Genomic DNA, 14288 nt, shown 5'->3' with positions numbered 1-14288 from the left:
TTAGCCGAAAAAATGTCTAGCGTGTGAGAATTACAGGTGCAAGGAAAAGGCTACTTCATGTATTTCTAGTCAATGGAGCAAAGCCATTAGGTTAGTATTGACAAGAAGCTCCAACCCGGAGCGCTTCCCTGTTAGCGTCCAAACATTATGTAGACTGGGGACAGGCAACCAGTCTACGAAGAAGGTTGACTTTTTAACTCGATTTTTCTTGTGTATTTGTGTATTTTTCATTATAGTGTATTTTTGCAGTTAGATCTAATGTTGTTATTTTTCTTAACTATATTTCGTACAATCCGATTTCATTTGTAAAACACAATGAGCAATAAAATCTTGAATTGAATATAATTGGGTGAATGCGACAGTAGGATCTGAGCGCGCGACTCAACTAATTTCGTGGATGAAATTCAATTTCAATCAACAAGAAACCCGATGAGATCTATAAATCTAAATCACACTGTACTATACTATACCCAGAGTACTCAGATGAGATACGTGTTTGATGCTTACTTGTTAAATTTACAATTTAGACAAATTTATCCCAAGAAGGTGAGAGCATATGTTATGCGATTTTTGGCATTCTGTTAAGTCAAGACGTCATAAATGATGTATATTATACCCCAAAACAAAAAAGTAAGCAAAATATCATCCCAGAAAAACAGGTCTCATCCATTAATAAATAGACATTAGCCCTAGAGCCTGACACAAAATGTTTTTGATCTCGATCTCAAGCAATAATCAATCAATACATCATCATAACATTACATTGCAATAATAAATAATGTTTGCAGTTTTAACCCTATAGATTTAGTTTTAGAGGTTTGGATGATGGCTGCACCGATTGTTACTGGTATATCTCCTAAAGAAGGTCCTCCTGGTACGAAGGTAACGCTACGCGGTGAAAATCTCGGACGCGACCAAAGGGATCTTATCAGTAAGTTTACTAAACCAACCAGATCATGAAGGGAATGTATGTCCGGATTAGAGACAAAAAAGAAAACGATTGTTACTTTGAGCTGCTGTAGATCAGACCTAAGTCTAAGATGGCCGACCTTTTAATGACACGAATGCTCTCTGTAATGTTTCTTCATTATCATGGGTTTTTCATCAACTGATTTATAGACAGGACTTCACTTGTGAGTTAATGTTGTTATTCACTGTATTGTCCCATTCCTGTGTGCACTATAGGTATTCTGATATGTGGTGTTGAATGTATAATGTCAGCCGAATGGAATGCTCCCAACAAAATCAAAGCTCGAACTGGTTTGGCGAGGGCCATCGGAGAAGTAATTATAACAACTAAATCAGGAGGGTGTGGCACGTGTACGGTTACTTTTAAAGGAATTTCAGTGAAAATTGGTAAGGATTGACTTTATGTATAAACGTGCTGCTTATAGCACCAAATAAACAATCTTCATTTAGCGTTAATCACTAAAACCTGTCTTATTTGTTATTCAAACATAGTTACCACTTAACTTGACTTAATTGGAGAAACTTGGGAATCTTGAATTGATATTTCCTGGTTCGAAATATTTGGAATTTGATAAATTTTTCTCTTATCTCTGGAGAATATGTTTGAAATTCATTTTACATGTCATGTAGCATTTGCCAAGGGCAACTTTTCTTCGACAATTTTTCTCGAAAATCACCTTTATCAGCTAGTCACCATAAAATTCTTGACTTCTCTGTAGTATGATTGTATGTTCACTTTACGGAGGCCCATTTCCATTTGGGAAGATTGAAAAAATACCCCATGAAGTACTCAGAAAAACTTGGAAATTGAATCAATGATCATTTCTTCTGATGCCGATTGATTTGGTTTTTCAGGACCGCTACAGGAGTCAAATGTTTGGATCGATGAATCGAAAACGATTGTTCCCGTTATTGGCAGAAATCGTCCGTCATCTCCAATAATGAAAGTTCAAGAAGATCCTCTAGGAATATCTGATGAAGGGGCAAACACGTGAGTACAAAAACATCTTCAAATATTTACCAAATGATATCAACTCAATATCAATATATCCAGAATCATTTGTTCATACGTCAAACTATCAAGTTTTTGTTGACGCTTTGTTAAGGGGTAAATTCTCTGAAGAAGAATTGCAAGATCTTTTTCCGGATGGTAAGCATTGATCGATCATATTATTTCATGTACAGTATATGCAACATGTTGTTGCAATGGTATTCAATATTATCAACTGTAGGTTCTGGAAATGTTTGTCAAGAAAATTTCGATCCTGTTTGGTTTCTATTAGAAAATCATCACGGAACAAAGTGAGCTCAATCAATTCTCAAATTCATAGATATATCAGTTTTATTGTATTTCTAACTGATGAAACGACATCAATATTTTTCTTTATTTACAGATTTGAATTTCTTAAAGATGGTTTAACTTTTCTCAAGAACAAGTCATCCCATCGATCAGAAGGTCCTTTATCATTTGTAAAAGCTAATTTGACAACTTTTATGGATTGTTTGGATACACTTGAAGGTATGGTCATCGAACATTGTATTTGCAATCCTTTAACATAATACAATTATACCATATCAACTAAAAGAAAATTGAAATAATTATTTATTTAACCTTTCAGCGATGCATAGGAAATTACTAGAAGATGAAACCAGTCAGAAGGGATCTTCACTCACTGATAGATTGGAACTTCTGCTTGCGAGTAAGTGACTTATATAGTTTTAAACATAGATACAGGGTCTAAACCCCAGTGAATCCATGTTATTGATTCAAGCAGGGCATAAGTCTGCACTTCCAGACTCGCCATTAAACAAACTAAGGTATGATTACAATCAGTCTACTTGTATATATTGATAAATTCGATAAAAAGTCTGCACTTAACTATAAAACAAAACAAAACGCTATTAAACAAACTAAGGTATGATTACAATCAGTGTATATTGATAAATTCTATAAAAATTCAATGAGATTTATTGTGAGACTCAAAAATGAATTGAGGAAAGCAGCAACTATTCATCCATTTCTTATTAGAAACAGAATGAATCATCAATGGATTTTAATTTCAGAGAGTAATGAGTGTGCGAATGTTCTGTTCCAAGAGGTGCTCGGCAGGAAAGATCGAGCTGATGCAACTCGTAACGCTCTCAGCGTTTTACAACGTTTCAAATTTCTCTTCAATTTACCGTGTAGCATTGATAAAAATATTAAAAAGGTCAGTGATAACTGGGGTTAAAATGCATGAGATGCCTGCATTATTCATATGAAAATACTATCTATTGTTCCAGGGTGACTATGATCTTGTTATTAATGATTATCTTCGTGCAAGGTCGCTGTTTGGCCAGACTGAAGTACCCATATTCAAAAAAGGTACAATATTCGATCTGGAAACGTACTTTGATTGAGGAGAAGCTGTTTTTACATTCAGCGAATTCTCTATTAAAAGAACTTGTTTTACAGTTTATGAAGAGGTTGAAAAACGCATATCAGACTTCCGAAAGATGTTACATTCTAAACTACTGAAATTTCCATCGACTCTAGAAGAACAAAAGAAACTGATCAGGTATTTCAGATCTGTTGAAGGATTGCTTTGAAGAGTATGATAATCTATTGTAGGTGTGTAAATTGCACGCTGTTTTGTATGTTTTAGGTATCTAGTAAACTTAGAACAGCGCGGTGATCCAGCCTGGGAATGTCTTATCCATCAACAGAAATGGCTGACGGATCTGATGTTGGACTGTAAAGAAGGACATTTAAGTGCAGGTGAATTTATATTTACTATTCTAAGATAATGAACATATACAGCACACAGATAAAATTTAGAATGTTTATTAAAACAAAACCACAACATTTCAGCTGGTGACTGCGGCCATCATCAGGTGGAATGATTTTACCTGATAATAGCTAGATGTCTTCATTGAAATAAATGTCCTACAGAAGGAGAATTTTTAATTCATCTATTCATTTAAGTCACATGCCTAGATTTATGGATTGAGAATCGTTCTGTTGCACCTCTTATGTGTTAAATCAGAGTTTTTGTTATATACTTCACTCAAAGATTTGTTATGGTTTATAATCTATCTTTTTGTTGACAGTTAAAAATGCAACTGCTCGAGATGAAGTAGCAGTTATTGAAGGTACCAATATCGTAACCATTTTGCCTATAATTATCAGTAAAATGCCAATTTACGTGTAACACCATTAGTTTAGAATCGTGTCCTGTGTAAATGAAGATTTTGTTTCTTGTTTCATTGTTGTAAATGTCCTATGTTGACTGCGCTAAGCCTAACTCTACCTGCCTATTTTCCTGTGAACTATGCGCGGTTTAGTGAAACGACATACTACATATAGCTTTCGAATGTTTATTGTAAAACATCTGTTGCCTTAATGTGAATGTCTTAGGTAGAATTAACACAAATTCATCTGGTCATCTTATTTCATTCTATCGAACGACAATCCCCTCGTTTTAACATGCATCATTAATGATATTGAATCTTTAGACCCTATAGTATTTTCATATGCATAATTTTGCATGTGCATATTTAACTCTTTACCTTATGCAACATTGTTAGTAATGTTTTAGATGACGTAAAGAATGATTTATTCTCAGCGTGGAAGATAATAAACAATCCAACAATTACCGGTAATGATATCTTAGATTTATCAGTTTATGCGGAGACCTGGATGTGACATGGTGAAAATAAATAATTTTTTCGTGGGAACATTTTTCACCGTGTCAACCTCCAGGGCTCCATAAGTTTAACAGTTTTGAGACTAAACTAAATCAGAGAAACAGTAATCTGTAAGATGTCATCGATTGTGGGATTGTTTATTAATACTTGAGATGTACAAAACATAATCATCTCATTTTCGTTGAATTGTAAAAGAATGTTACGTGATTTGTAGGATCTGAATTGTTATTTTCAGATAGAGAACAGTATAAAGGGCAACTGGCTGTACCTACCCTGAATGTACCGACTGGTAGTTTTAAACCATTGGGGAAAGGTATGTCATCATTTTAACGGATATTTTCAAAGATTCTTATTTCGATGAATACGATTTAGAGATGAGATTTTGTCTTTTTAATCGGGTTTTTATGCGTGATGTTGATGGAACGCTTGCTAACAAAATGCGCTACACATAAAATGTGTTCATTCATGAATTTAATCCCTCCAGGTAGATTGTTTAAGTGTTACATGTATTAAAAACAACTATAATATTACAGTTATGCCCCGGCATCATAGTATTTGTGTTGGATCAACTCGTGAGTTGCTGGGTATGTATGCACAGAAATGCATATAGATTTGGATTTATTTCACTGCTGCTGCTTAAATCAAGATCATGAGGAGAAAATCCAGCAAATTTTATTTTCCATTCATTTTCTATCCATGAAATATTTCCCTGCCTTGACGTATTATAATATTGAACGCGACCCGCCTTGAGATTTTCATACTGTTGCATTAATCTTAAAATTTCCAAAGTATCCGATTTTCATGCACAGTAAAAAGTGAAATGTACATTCCATTAGTTGTATATAAAAGCGATGCAAATAGAATTGCAATTTTATTTATGTACGTATTAGGTTTGGGTAGGTGTGTTGTAGTGAAAGTAAATGCACTTGTGGTAGAGTTTAGGTAGCACATAATTGAGCAGGCTGAATAACAATTCAATGAAAGATTTGTAGTTTTAAGAATATCGTACTCATGAATCATCTACTATAAAAAAAGCTCTGCAATTTAGAAACTATGCTAAAAATCTATTCGCGCACACAAACACACACACGATGTCTTACTTGCAATTAATAGATAATTGTCTGAACACAAGGTTTATTAAAACTGCATATTGTTGAATGTATTTTTGTTCAGGTGTTTGTGGTAGGTTTTTTATGCTTTAGTAGTAAATGATGTTTGTCAACGTCTTCCAGATAATTCTATTCTTGTAAAACAAATTCACGCAGTTTATGGGCGTTGTTCAGTTCACAAACACAATTTGTCGTGTTTGTTTTTGTAGGTGGTAATAACAACACGACATCATCTCAAGTTAGAATTCCACAGAAAGTTCAATTCGTAGAAGAACTGACTGCTACTATCACTGAGACATTTCCAGATCTTTGGAAACTCGGCCAAGCCTATTTCGCTGGACAACTTGTTCTGAAAGAAGTTTGTACTGTGATATTATCTGTATCTATATGAATTGTTTATTATTCGTAATGTAAGCACTGACTATTTATCTTTTCAGTCTGGTGAACAAAAACTGAAGGTTGATACGAGCAAACATGCACAATTTAAGGTTAGACCCAAGTGAAAAAAGCTTAGTGAATAGAATGAACGGATTTTTATTATCTTAACCCTTTCTGTTCTATTCCTGGGTAGGAAATGATCCAAGAAGTCATAAATTTGTTCACAAATTTACTGAGAGCTGCCTTTCTGCCAGTGACCCTGGAGAATTTATCACGGGATAAGACTAAAAGAGAAATATTTGGTTATTGGCCTGATGCCCGATTGGATATACCTGGAGCATGGCTTCCTCATTGTGTTAGATATGTACGGTTAGTACTGAATACGTGTCATGGTGGGAGTTTTCAATTTAGTTGTTTCATCGATTGTTATGAAGGTTAATGTTTCTAGGAAAATTGACCAATCCATTATGTTCTATTAAAGGTCTTGCGTCATGTCTCTAACAAACACTGATTTACCAGGAGATTCATTAGATGTGCTGCAAGATTTAGCTTTTGATATGAGAGCTCATTGCATGACGACTCTATTAAAGTCAGCCCTTGATGGTAGGAATTGAGAATATTATTATTACAGCTCTAAATGATCTTTGAGATTGCGATAAATGGATTATGACCACTTCTTCATATTATAGATATTCATAATCTACACACGAGGGAAACGTGGGACGTGGAATCTAGTGATGAATTTGGAGGAACAACTCAATTGGTAAAGAACAGATTGATCTCACTGGTTTGTTATAGTGAATTCACTCTCATGATTCATTTGAGCTTTTCTCGATATTTCAGCCTGTATTGTTTGAGAATATCATCAATGATACCATTCAACATTTACACGAAGTTGTCATGAAAATCAAGGAGAAAGAAACAGAGGTATTTGTCTATTTTCTACTGAATTTTCTCCCAAATTCCTTTTAGTGCATTTATTGTATCCCCATCACATCATTCTTCTGCAGATCTTCACTCAAAGAACAATTCAAAAAGAAGCCACATCGCTGTGCACTCAACTTCTACAAGGATTCGCGACGGTTTTAGAAGAACTCGCGCTTCATGGTACTGCAACTAAAGACAGGTCGAGGTAATGAATGATGACAGTTCGAATATTCACGAAATCGAAACCGGTGAAATTTTGTTTTCAAATTTACCCGTATTTCTTAGGAAAAGAAGTCAGTCATTACCTATGATATACGCAGTGTTATCGCGATCTCCACCATCGCCTCTCGGCGATAATGTTCCATGTCTGGTAAGTAAAACAATGGGTCGATAATGCGGGTTATCTGGGGCTGTTTTCATCGTGTTATACCTGGATACTTGTAGGAGAAACGTCTGATAATTATGTTAAGTAACTGTAACAACACGATTGAGCATATCATTCCACGACTGATTGATAACTTTGAAAAACACGGATATCCAGAAATGAATAAAGTTTTCAGGGTAAGTTTATGATAACTATATCTACGTGTACGAGTAACAAGTTTATTTATGTCTTCTATGTTTAATTTTAAATTTCATTTTATTATCTTTCAGTCCGCTCAGATGACATTCGATGATCTGGATGAAAAACTATTCGAAGCCTACATCGAAGAGAAATCCAATCCGATAGTAGGTGTCTTAGAACAAAATATGTACGCCGGACGATTCGACTGGAAGAACTGTTCCAAACCAAAAGGTAAGAATCATATACCGTTGCTGTATAAATTCAGAGTACCTACTACTCCTTGATTCTTTAAAAACTCTACACCTACCCCTAGACTACGCCTACATAGGTGCAGTTGGGACCTGGATTTCTACGTAATAAGGTGATTGCCAAATTAAAAACTGAGTTTAGGAAGTCTTAAGGATGAGAATTTGTTACAAAACCACTGAATAAATGGTTTACCAAGATAAACAGTACCAATTTAGGAGGAGTCTTCTGTAATTGGGATATGCAAATGTTGCAGACACTCCCTTGAAATTTCAAGTTTTCTCCTTGAAAACTCCAGGAAGAGACCCTGTTTTACCAATTCTAATTTTGCGATATTGTTTCAGGTGTTCGTACCTATATAAAACAAGCGCTTCTAGGATTGATTTCCGTTCACGCAGAGGTTTACGCAATCTCACCCGGTTTTGTACCGAGGGTTATGTATAAAGTCGTTCAAGCCGTTTGTGAGGAATTACTGAGACTTGTGCAATGCGTTACAGCGTTCAGTAACTACGGCGCTATTCAGGCTCGATTAGAACTGATTTCATTGTGGGACGCTGTAGAATTGTATAAAACTAATGATGCTAAGTAAGTAATCTATTTAATATACAAAATTGAAACACGAGATATTGAAGAAACTGCCGTCAATTATGATGAAGAGAGTGAGTAGTGACGTTCCGACTCAACTCTACAAGCCGTATTCAAAAGAGCTTTTAGTTTTGAAAACGGCTTATAGAATGGAGTTCACATGTCAGTCCTCTCTTAGTTAGGTCTTCATAATAGTCGGTCTTTTCCCCAATTGAATAATACATGGTCACTTGTCTATCGAAATAAACAGCGATTGTATTCAATTTCCAGTGCTGCATTTCAAGAGGCTTTAAACAGCGTTCAAGAGATTACGACTACTAACGATAAAAAGTAAGTTTCTGTTATCTTCATCTACGGAATAAAAGCTCGTCAAACTGTAGTTAATTTCGTGTTTTCTCATTTGTAGATTGTTCGAAGATCTTCTGAATCAATTCAAAGCCAATATGAAATTCCATCTTCTCTGTTTGAGGAAGGTTCCGCTACCAAATCTAATAACGAATGGCAATTCATACGCGTAACATTCAAATTGCTTTGTAATCTGAACAATTGATATTCCATATATCCAAAACAATATCTACCGTATTTGCAAGTTATTGGAATGATTTAGTTTTTCTGTGTCTTGTTGAGATGAGACGATAATGCGCAGTCTGTAACAATCTCATTTTGCTTCTTTTTTTTGTGTTTTTCATTAAGATTCTTTTCTGCATCTGATTAAATAACTGATTTATTTCTAGTCAAATTAAAATCTGTGCAATTCATTATATTGTTATTATCTAAAAGAATTTAGATTGAAATCTGCTACCAATGAGACGTGTCTATGAACGCTTACACTGTATATATTTTTGTATCAAGCTATTAAATAAAATTTGTTATTATGATAATCGTATTGTCTCTCTTCATTACATTCAGAATCGGTTGTCAGGGAATTCTGAATTCATTGTGCTGTGCAGGGAAAATCATGGAATTCTCACTTTAGACAACTCAGGGATTTTTTTCACGGCCAGTTCTACGCGACATCACGATGATACCCATGGTTTCACAATGTTCCAGTGATCCTTTTACGCGCAAGTCGTCTTGCGAGATTCTTGTTGAAAACTTAGAATATGAATTTCGTTGACCGATGATATTTATAATGAGGAGGAAACAAAGACGTTAAACTTGCTGGACATCCATTTATTCGATATAAACCGAATGAATTTGTTCGTCATACAATAATACATACAATGATTCTTTACAATATAGCGACGAAAACGATACAAATCTCAGTCTAAAGCACTGAATTATCATATTGGAATTTAAAATACGTGTCTATGTCAATGAATTCATTAATCGATTTTAAAGATTCTGGATCATAAGATATATGATGTGGAACTAATGCGCATTGCTTTCTATCATAAATTTTTATAATACATTTAAGGCGTTTAGAATTAAAAACGTTCTGTACATCTTATAACGATACGCATATGCATGGATTATAATAAACATACAAAAACCTCTATACTTATAGTAATAACTATTTACAAGGAATCACTCGAATATTTTTATATTAACAAATCATTCTAATCATTCTTACTGAACTGCTGCCGTTCTCTGTTGGAGTTCGCCTCGTATCAGATGCTTATCAGATTCTGGAACCAACCGCTTCAGTTTTTTTCAGTTCTCTCATTACAAATACACAGTATAACAAACACTACACTATAATTTAGTATCTTCCACCTCGGGTTTTAATTTTTCTTCGTTATTTAATTCATCTATAGGTACGACCCAACCTTCCTCGCCTTTACTGCTCATGTAATCCCCGTTCAATGCCGGGTTACCTTTCTCCATCATCGGCGCCTCGTCTTTCATTATTTCCTCGTCCGTAATCGGACTTTCCACTTCTCGCATCCTCGGTTTCTTGCGCTGTTTTTTGCCGCCACCCTCTTCTGCATTCTTGGCGTTCTTAAAAATATGATTAGATAGCTAAGCTTTATGAAGACCAAGCATTGCCCCGATAGTTGATAGTTTGTAAGCTTTACGATGAATATATCCCAGAGAAGAGTAGAGAGAGAGAGAGTTAGAGGAGAGAGTGGAGACACTTCAGGCAATACAGCTCTGAAAGAATCAAAACCATTTTGTTACTAGATATATACTTATTTATTTCTGGAATATATTCTTCTTATTCAACGATCTATATAATGTACTTTGATTATTTCTAAGTGATTGATGAAGTCATACACGGTGGTAATACACTTATGCATTTATTACCTTAGTTTGGTAAGAGCCGGATCGTCCACGACATTTGATTAGTATTACTCCGATGATAATACTGATAAGACAGACGATCGAAACGATGATAAGTACGAGGAAAAGACCGAGATGAGCATCGAACACGTTTTCATCGTCATCAGAAGCATCGCCGCCTGCGTGAGAAACTGCACCGGTTACTGGCGCCGGTACTCCTGTGTATATTTTAGTAACTTTGATATTTTTCTGAAAGATACGTATTCACATCAGCGAATCGAGCTCATAGCAGTTATATAAAAAAAAAACAGTTTTGGAGTATATGGAACTACATATGTGTTGTAATGTTCTATTTGGGTGACAGATTATTCAATTTCAAATAGATAGAATTACTACGTTCTGTAATTCGCTTGAATTCCAATACAATATTCAAATTCTCATTTGTATTCGCGATAATTTTTCATACCTGAGACATTTTTTCCGCCAATTTATCCTTTATAGCCTCCAACTTCTCTTTCGGAATTGCAGGTGGTTTTGCCACTGAAAATAATATTCAGTTTACCATAACGACCAACAGCTAGATACACAAGCGATATGGAGAATATCTATTTGATATGAACACGTACCTGTTGAACCAGGTTTCTTAACGAAAACTGATAATATAAGTTTTCCGTTTTTAATTTGATGTTTCCCAGCAAATTTCACGTCATCAGGTTTGTATATCTTCTTTATTGTGCGGTGAATTTCTCGCTTACGTCTCCGTTGTTCGGCCTGGTCCAGTAGACTAGCTATCACTTCTTGTAACCAAGTATAAAAGGCAGCTACTTCTTCGGGGTTATCCTGCAGTTACCGTAGAATTAACATGTTTTTGTAAAATATACTCAAAAAACGATGTCAATGTCCATTTCTAGGATCTTAGATGTTCTTACCCAGTCGATGTTAGCATTTGTAAGATCTAACTCTAAAGTCAAAGAGTTATCTCTTTGCTGTTGTGTCATTTCTTCATCGGGCACGAATTTCACATCTACTGGCTACGAATAAAGCAATATATATATATATATATATATATATATATGTATATATATATATATATATATATATATATATATATATATATATATATATATATATATATATATATATATATATATATATATATATATATATATATATATATATATATATATATATATATATATATATATATATATATATATATATATATATATATATATATATATATATATACGGTAACGTCATATATATATATATATCATTATCACTAGAACACACATTTGTATCATCTATTAATGGAGTTGTGAATACTTACCGAGACAGTAGAATCTGTAGTACCTGAAAAATATCGAGAATGCAAATCGAGATTATTGTTTGTAAAATGGAAATGATTAGAAACTTCATAGTTTATGATTATCATGACATGTACAGTGGAACCGCGTTATTGCGAATCTTGATTGTCGTAATAAACTGGTTTCGTATTTTCCAAATCGGGATTATTAGCTGGGACATGCTGGAAATCATCGTAATAAACGGGAAACGTCTTTGATAGATGTTCAAGTTTGTGTTGGAGATACGTTGCGAGTTATGCTATTAATTGCATCGACTATAATTGACCGTGGATAATTCACGAAGGTTTTGAGGTAAAGTGTACCTGCAGTTGGTGCCACAGATTCTGTAGCTGCAGTAGTTACGGTAACGTCATCACCTGCTGCAGCCGTTCCATCTGAAACTATAATTGATGCGATTGGAATATTTGCTCAAAGTGAAATAAACAGGAATCATTAGAGAACGAGTGATTAAGCTCGATACCTGTATCGGGTTCATCGGTTGATGGTTCCGATGTTTCTGATTTCGATTCACCAGTCGTTGATTCTACATCAGGAGATCCAGTCACAGCATCAGCACCCGCATTTGTGGCACTGTCACCTGCTGCATCTGTTGTACTTTCACCTGCTGCATCTGTGGCACCATCGCCACCATCGCCCGGTGCGTCAGTGGCATCATCGCCTGCATCTGTCGCACCATCAGCAGCGTCGGATGCTGAAGGTTCGGGAGACGGAGGTGTCTCGCCTTCGACTGTGGTTTCTCCTACAGTATCGGTATCTGAGCCGTGTATAGTACTGGTCTCTGGTCCTTCGACGTCTGACCCGGTCACATCGGAACCATCGATAGTGCTGGTATCCAAACCATCACCCCCTGTCGCTGGAGCTAGAAATAAGATATATCCACGTTTGACATGGACACAGATTGATGAAATATTTCATTGAAACGTTTCAGTCAAATCTTACCAACGTCATCTTGTCCGTGAACGATTCCTAAAAAGAATTATTACGAAATATTGTCATTGATACCGAACCAAGATTACAGAAATGACAGTTAAGAATATCAGTTAACATTGTGATATCTCTCTATCTCTCTACCGATTAAATAATGTAAATACCATTAACAAATTATTGACTTCACCAGTGGCTGAAATACCTCAAATTTTTACCAAGGGTTACGCACACTATTTGCGATGAGAGACATTAGTTAGGTTAATGAACTATGTCGTAAAGGGAAACGTTATCCTTCAATCGGCGCCTATAAGCTTGTTCAACTATTCGTAGGTTTTTATTATAGCCATTATATAGTTATGTATTACTGTAATGTATAAGTAATACAATCTATTGAACCTCCTATGAGGCCCTCTAGTCAGATTATGTGGGAACGCGCCCTTATTAAACAATATTCATATTATCATATTAATGTAGAAATTTGAAATTCAGCTGCTAATCAATCACTGTTTCAGTTTTGATATCAAATACAAACTTACCATTCGTAAAAATAATGACACAAATCAGCAATAGATAAATCCGACTCATTTTCACTCGTGTATATTTGTATCTCACGCGCATAAATATCTGCAACTCTGTATGGATTATGACTGCTTGATAGAAATACCAACAATTAATCCGTCAAAATATTATTCAAAGCCTGCATGTGAATCGTTTTTTTTTTCATTTAAAAAAAATCCTCAATAAACAATTTGTGTATATCCGGCGGGTTGCAGCTCGAGGCGTTGACGGGAACTAACGACTGGCCACCACTGGATCAACTCGACGTCTACCAGTCAGTGAAAAACAGCGTCGAGATTTCAGGTCATCGCGCTGTATCGTGTTTCCTCCTTTATCACATACAACTCGATACACTTCTTGTTTTTAATCAAACGCTTGCATTCCTTCAGTAAGATACATCTTATATACACCGCCCATACATGCCTACCACATGAGTTATTGCTACGATTACTGATGAGAACAAATTATTTCGACACGGTTTTCAATTGGTCTATTGTTTACGACGCAATTTTTCAAAAATTTGTTTTTTTAGCTGAAATTGCTGTTTGTAGACCATATGCACATATTTTCAGATTTCGCGATGGGGCACTGGGTGACTTCTTTATTTTACAGGAGATCCTGGAAAGTCGTTCGATGAATATGGTTATTTGGGGCGTCGGTAAATAGGAACTGTTAAGTGTTGTTTATTAGTCCGTCCTCCTCAATGAAGGTCTTTATGTCCAGGTCCTCGAAACCTCTACCAGTAAC

The 14288-nt window shown here is 35.2% G+C and overlaps 2 protein-coding genes across 3 annotated transcripts; one reads left to right on the top strand and one right to left on the bottom strand.

The window, feature by feature from the left end:
• Nucleotides 1–409: 409 nt before the first annotated feature.
• LOC141901391 (exocyst complex component 2-like) lies at nucleotides 410–9313 on the top strand. The gene is made up of 28 exons (XM_074788599.1): nucleotides 410–546; nucleotides 803–931; nucleotides 1186–1356; nucleotides 1825–1960; nucleotides 2076–2119; nucleotides 2202–2271; nucleotides 2364–2488; nucleotides 2589–2669; nucleotides 3034–3179; nucleotides 3253–3334; nucleotides 3425–3527; nucleotides 3615–3727; nucleotides 4060–4101; nucleotides 4892–4969; nucleotides 5190–5240; nucleotides 5975–6123; nucleotides 6203–6253; nucleotides 6337–6512; nucleotides 6625–6746; nucleotides 6833–6906; nucleotides 6987–7070; nucleotides 7154–7275; nucleotides 7356–7440; nucleotides 7515–7631; nucleotides 7725–7866; nucleotides 8226–8466; nucleotides 8737–8796; nucleotides 8873–9313. Exons 2-28 carry the CDS (start codon nucleotides 823–825, stop codon nucleotides 8982–8984), a joined length of 2886 nt encoding a protein of 961 aa, XP_074644700.1. The 5' UTR covers nucleotides 410–546; nucleotides 803–822; the 3' UTR covers nucleotides 8985–9313.
• A 321-nt stretch (nucleotides 9314–9634) lies between these two features.
• LOC141902044 (uncharacterized) lies at nucleotides 9635–13812 on the bottom strand. 2 transcript variants are annotated; one of them, XM_074789683.1, is made up of 10 exons: nucleotides 13520–13812; nucleotides 12996–13022; nucleotides 12517–12915; nucleotides 12359–12436; nucleotides 12020–12042; nucleotides 11619–11720; nucleotides 11316–11529; nucleotides 11156–11229; nucleotides 10714–10938; nucleotides 9635–10407 (listed from the first exon to the last, which is right to left on the bottom strand). In XM_074789683.1, exons 1-10 carry the CDS (start codon nucleotides 13599–13601, stop codon nucleotides 10162–10164), a joined length of 1470 nt encoding a protein of 489 aa, XP_074645784.1. In that variant the 5' UTR covers nucleotides 13602–13812; the 3' UTR covers nucleotides 9635–10161. The 2 variants fall into 2 exon arrangements, with proteins under 2 accessions (XP_074645784.1, XP_074645785.1); XM_074789684.1 differs by having other exon boundaries at nucleotides 10273–10560.
• Nucleotides 13813–14288: the final 476 nt, after the last annotated feature.

The sequence above is a fragment of the Tubulanus polymorphus genome, chromosome 3 (genome assembly GCF_964204645.1).
Source record: "Tubulanus polymorphus chromosome 3, tnTubPoly1.2, whole genome shotgun sequence".
Lineage (NCBI taxonomy): Eukaryota > Metazoa > Nemertea > Palaeonemertea > Tubulaniformes > Tubulanidae > Tubulanus > Tubulanus polymorphus.
Note: the sequence above shows the minus strand (reverse complement) of the source record. Positions and strands in the feature narration are given on the sequence as shown.

What these genes read in the sequence shown, in the direction of transcription:
- LOC141901391 (XM_074788599.1), top strand. Translation starts at nt 823, where the DNA reads ATGATGGCTGCACCGATTGTTACTGGTATATCTCCTAAAGAAGGTCCT. An exon ending in AGTACCCATATTCAAAAAAG is followed by an intron (nt 3,335 to 3,424) that starts GTACAATATTCG and finishes CTTGTTTTACAG; the next exon opens with TTTATGAAGAGGTTGAAAAA. An exon ending in GAACAAAAGAAACTGATCAG is followed by an intron (nt 3,528 to 3,614) that starts GTATTTCAGATC and finishes TGTATGTTTTAG; the next exon opens with GTATCTAGTAAACTTAGAAC.
- LOC141902044 (XM_074789683.1), bottom strand. Translation starts at nt 13,601, where the DNA reads ATGCGCGTGAGATACAAATATACACGAGTGAAAATGAGTCGGATTTAT. An exon ending in TCACGGACAAGATGACGTTG is followed by an intron (nt 12,916 to 12,995) that starts GTAAGATTTGAC and finishes TCTTATTTCTAG; the next exon opens with CTCCAGCGACAGGGGGTGAT. An exon ending in TGGCGGAAAAAATGTCTCAG is followed by an intron (nt 10,939 to 11,155) that starts GTATGAAAAATT and finishes CGTATCTTTCAG; the next exon opens with AAAAATATCAAAGTTACTAA.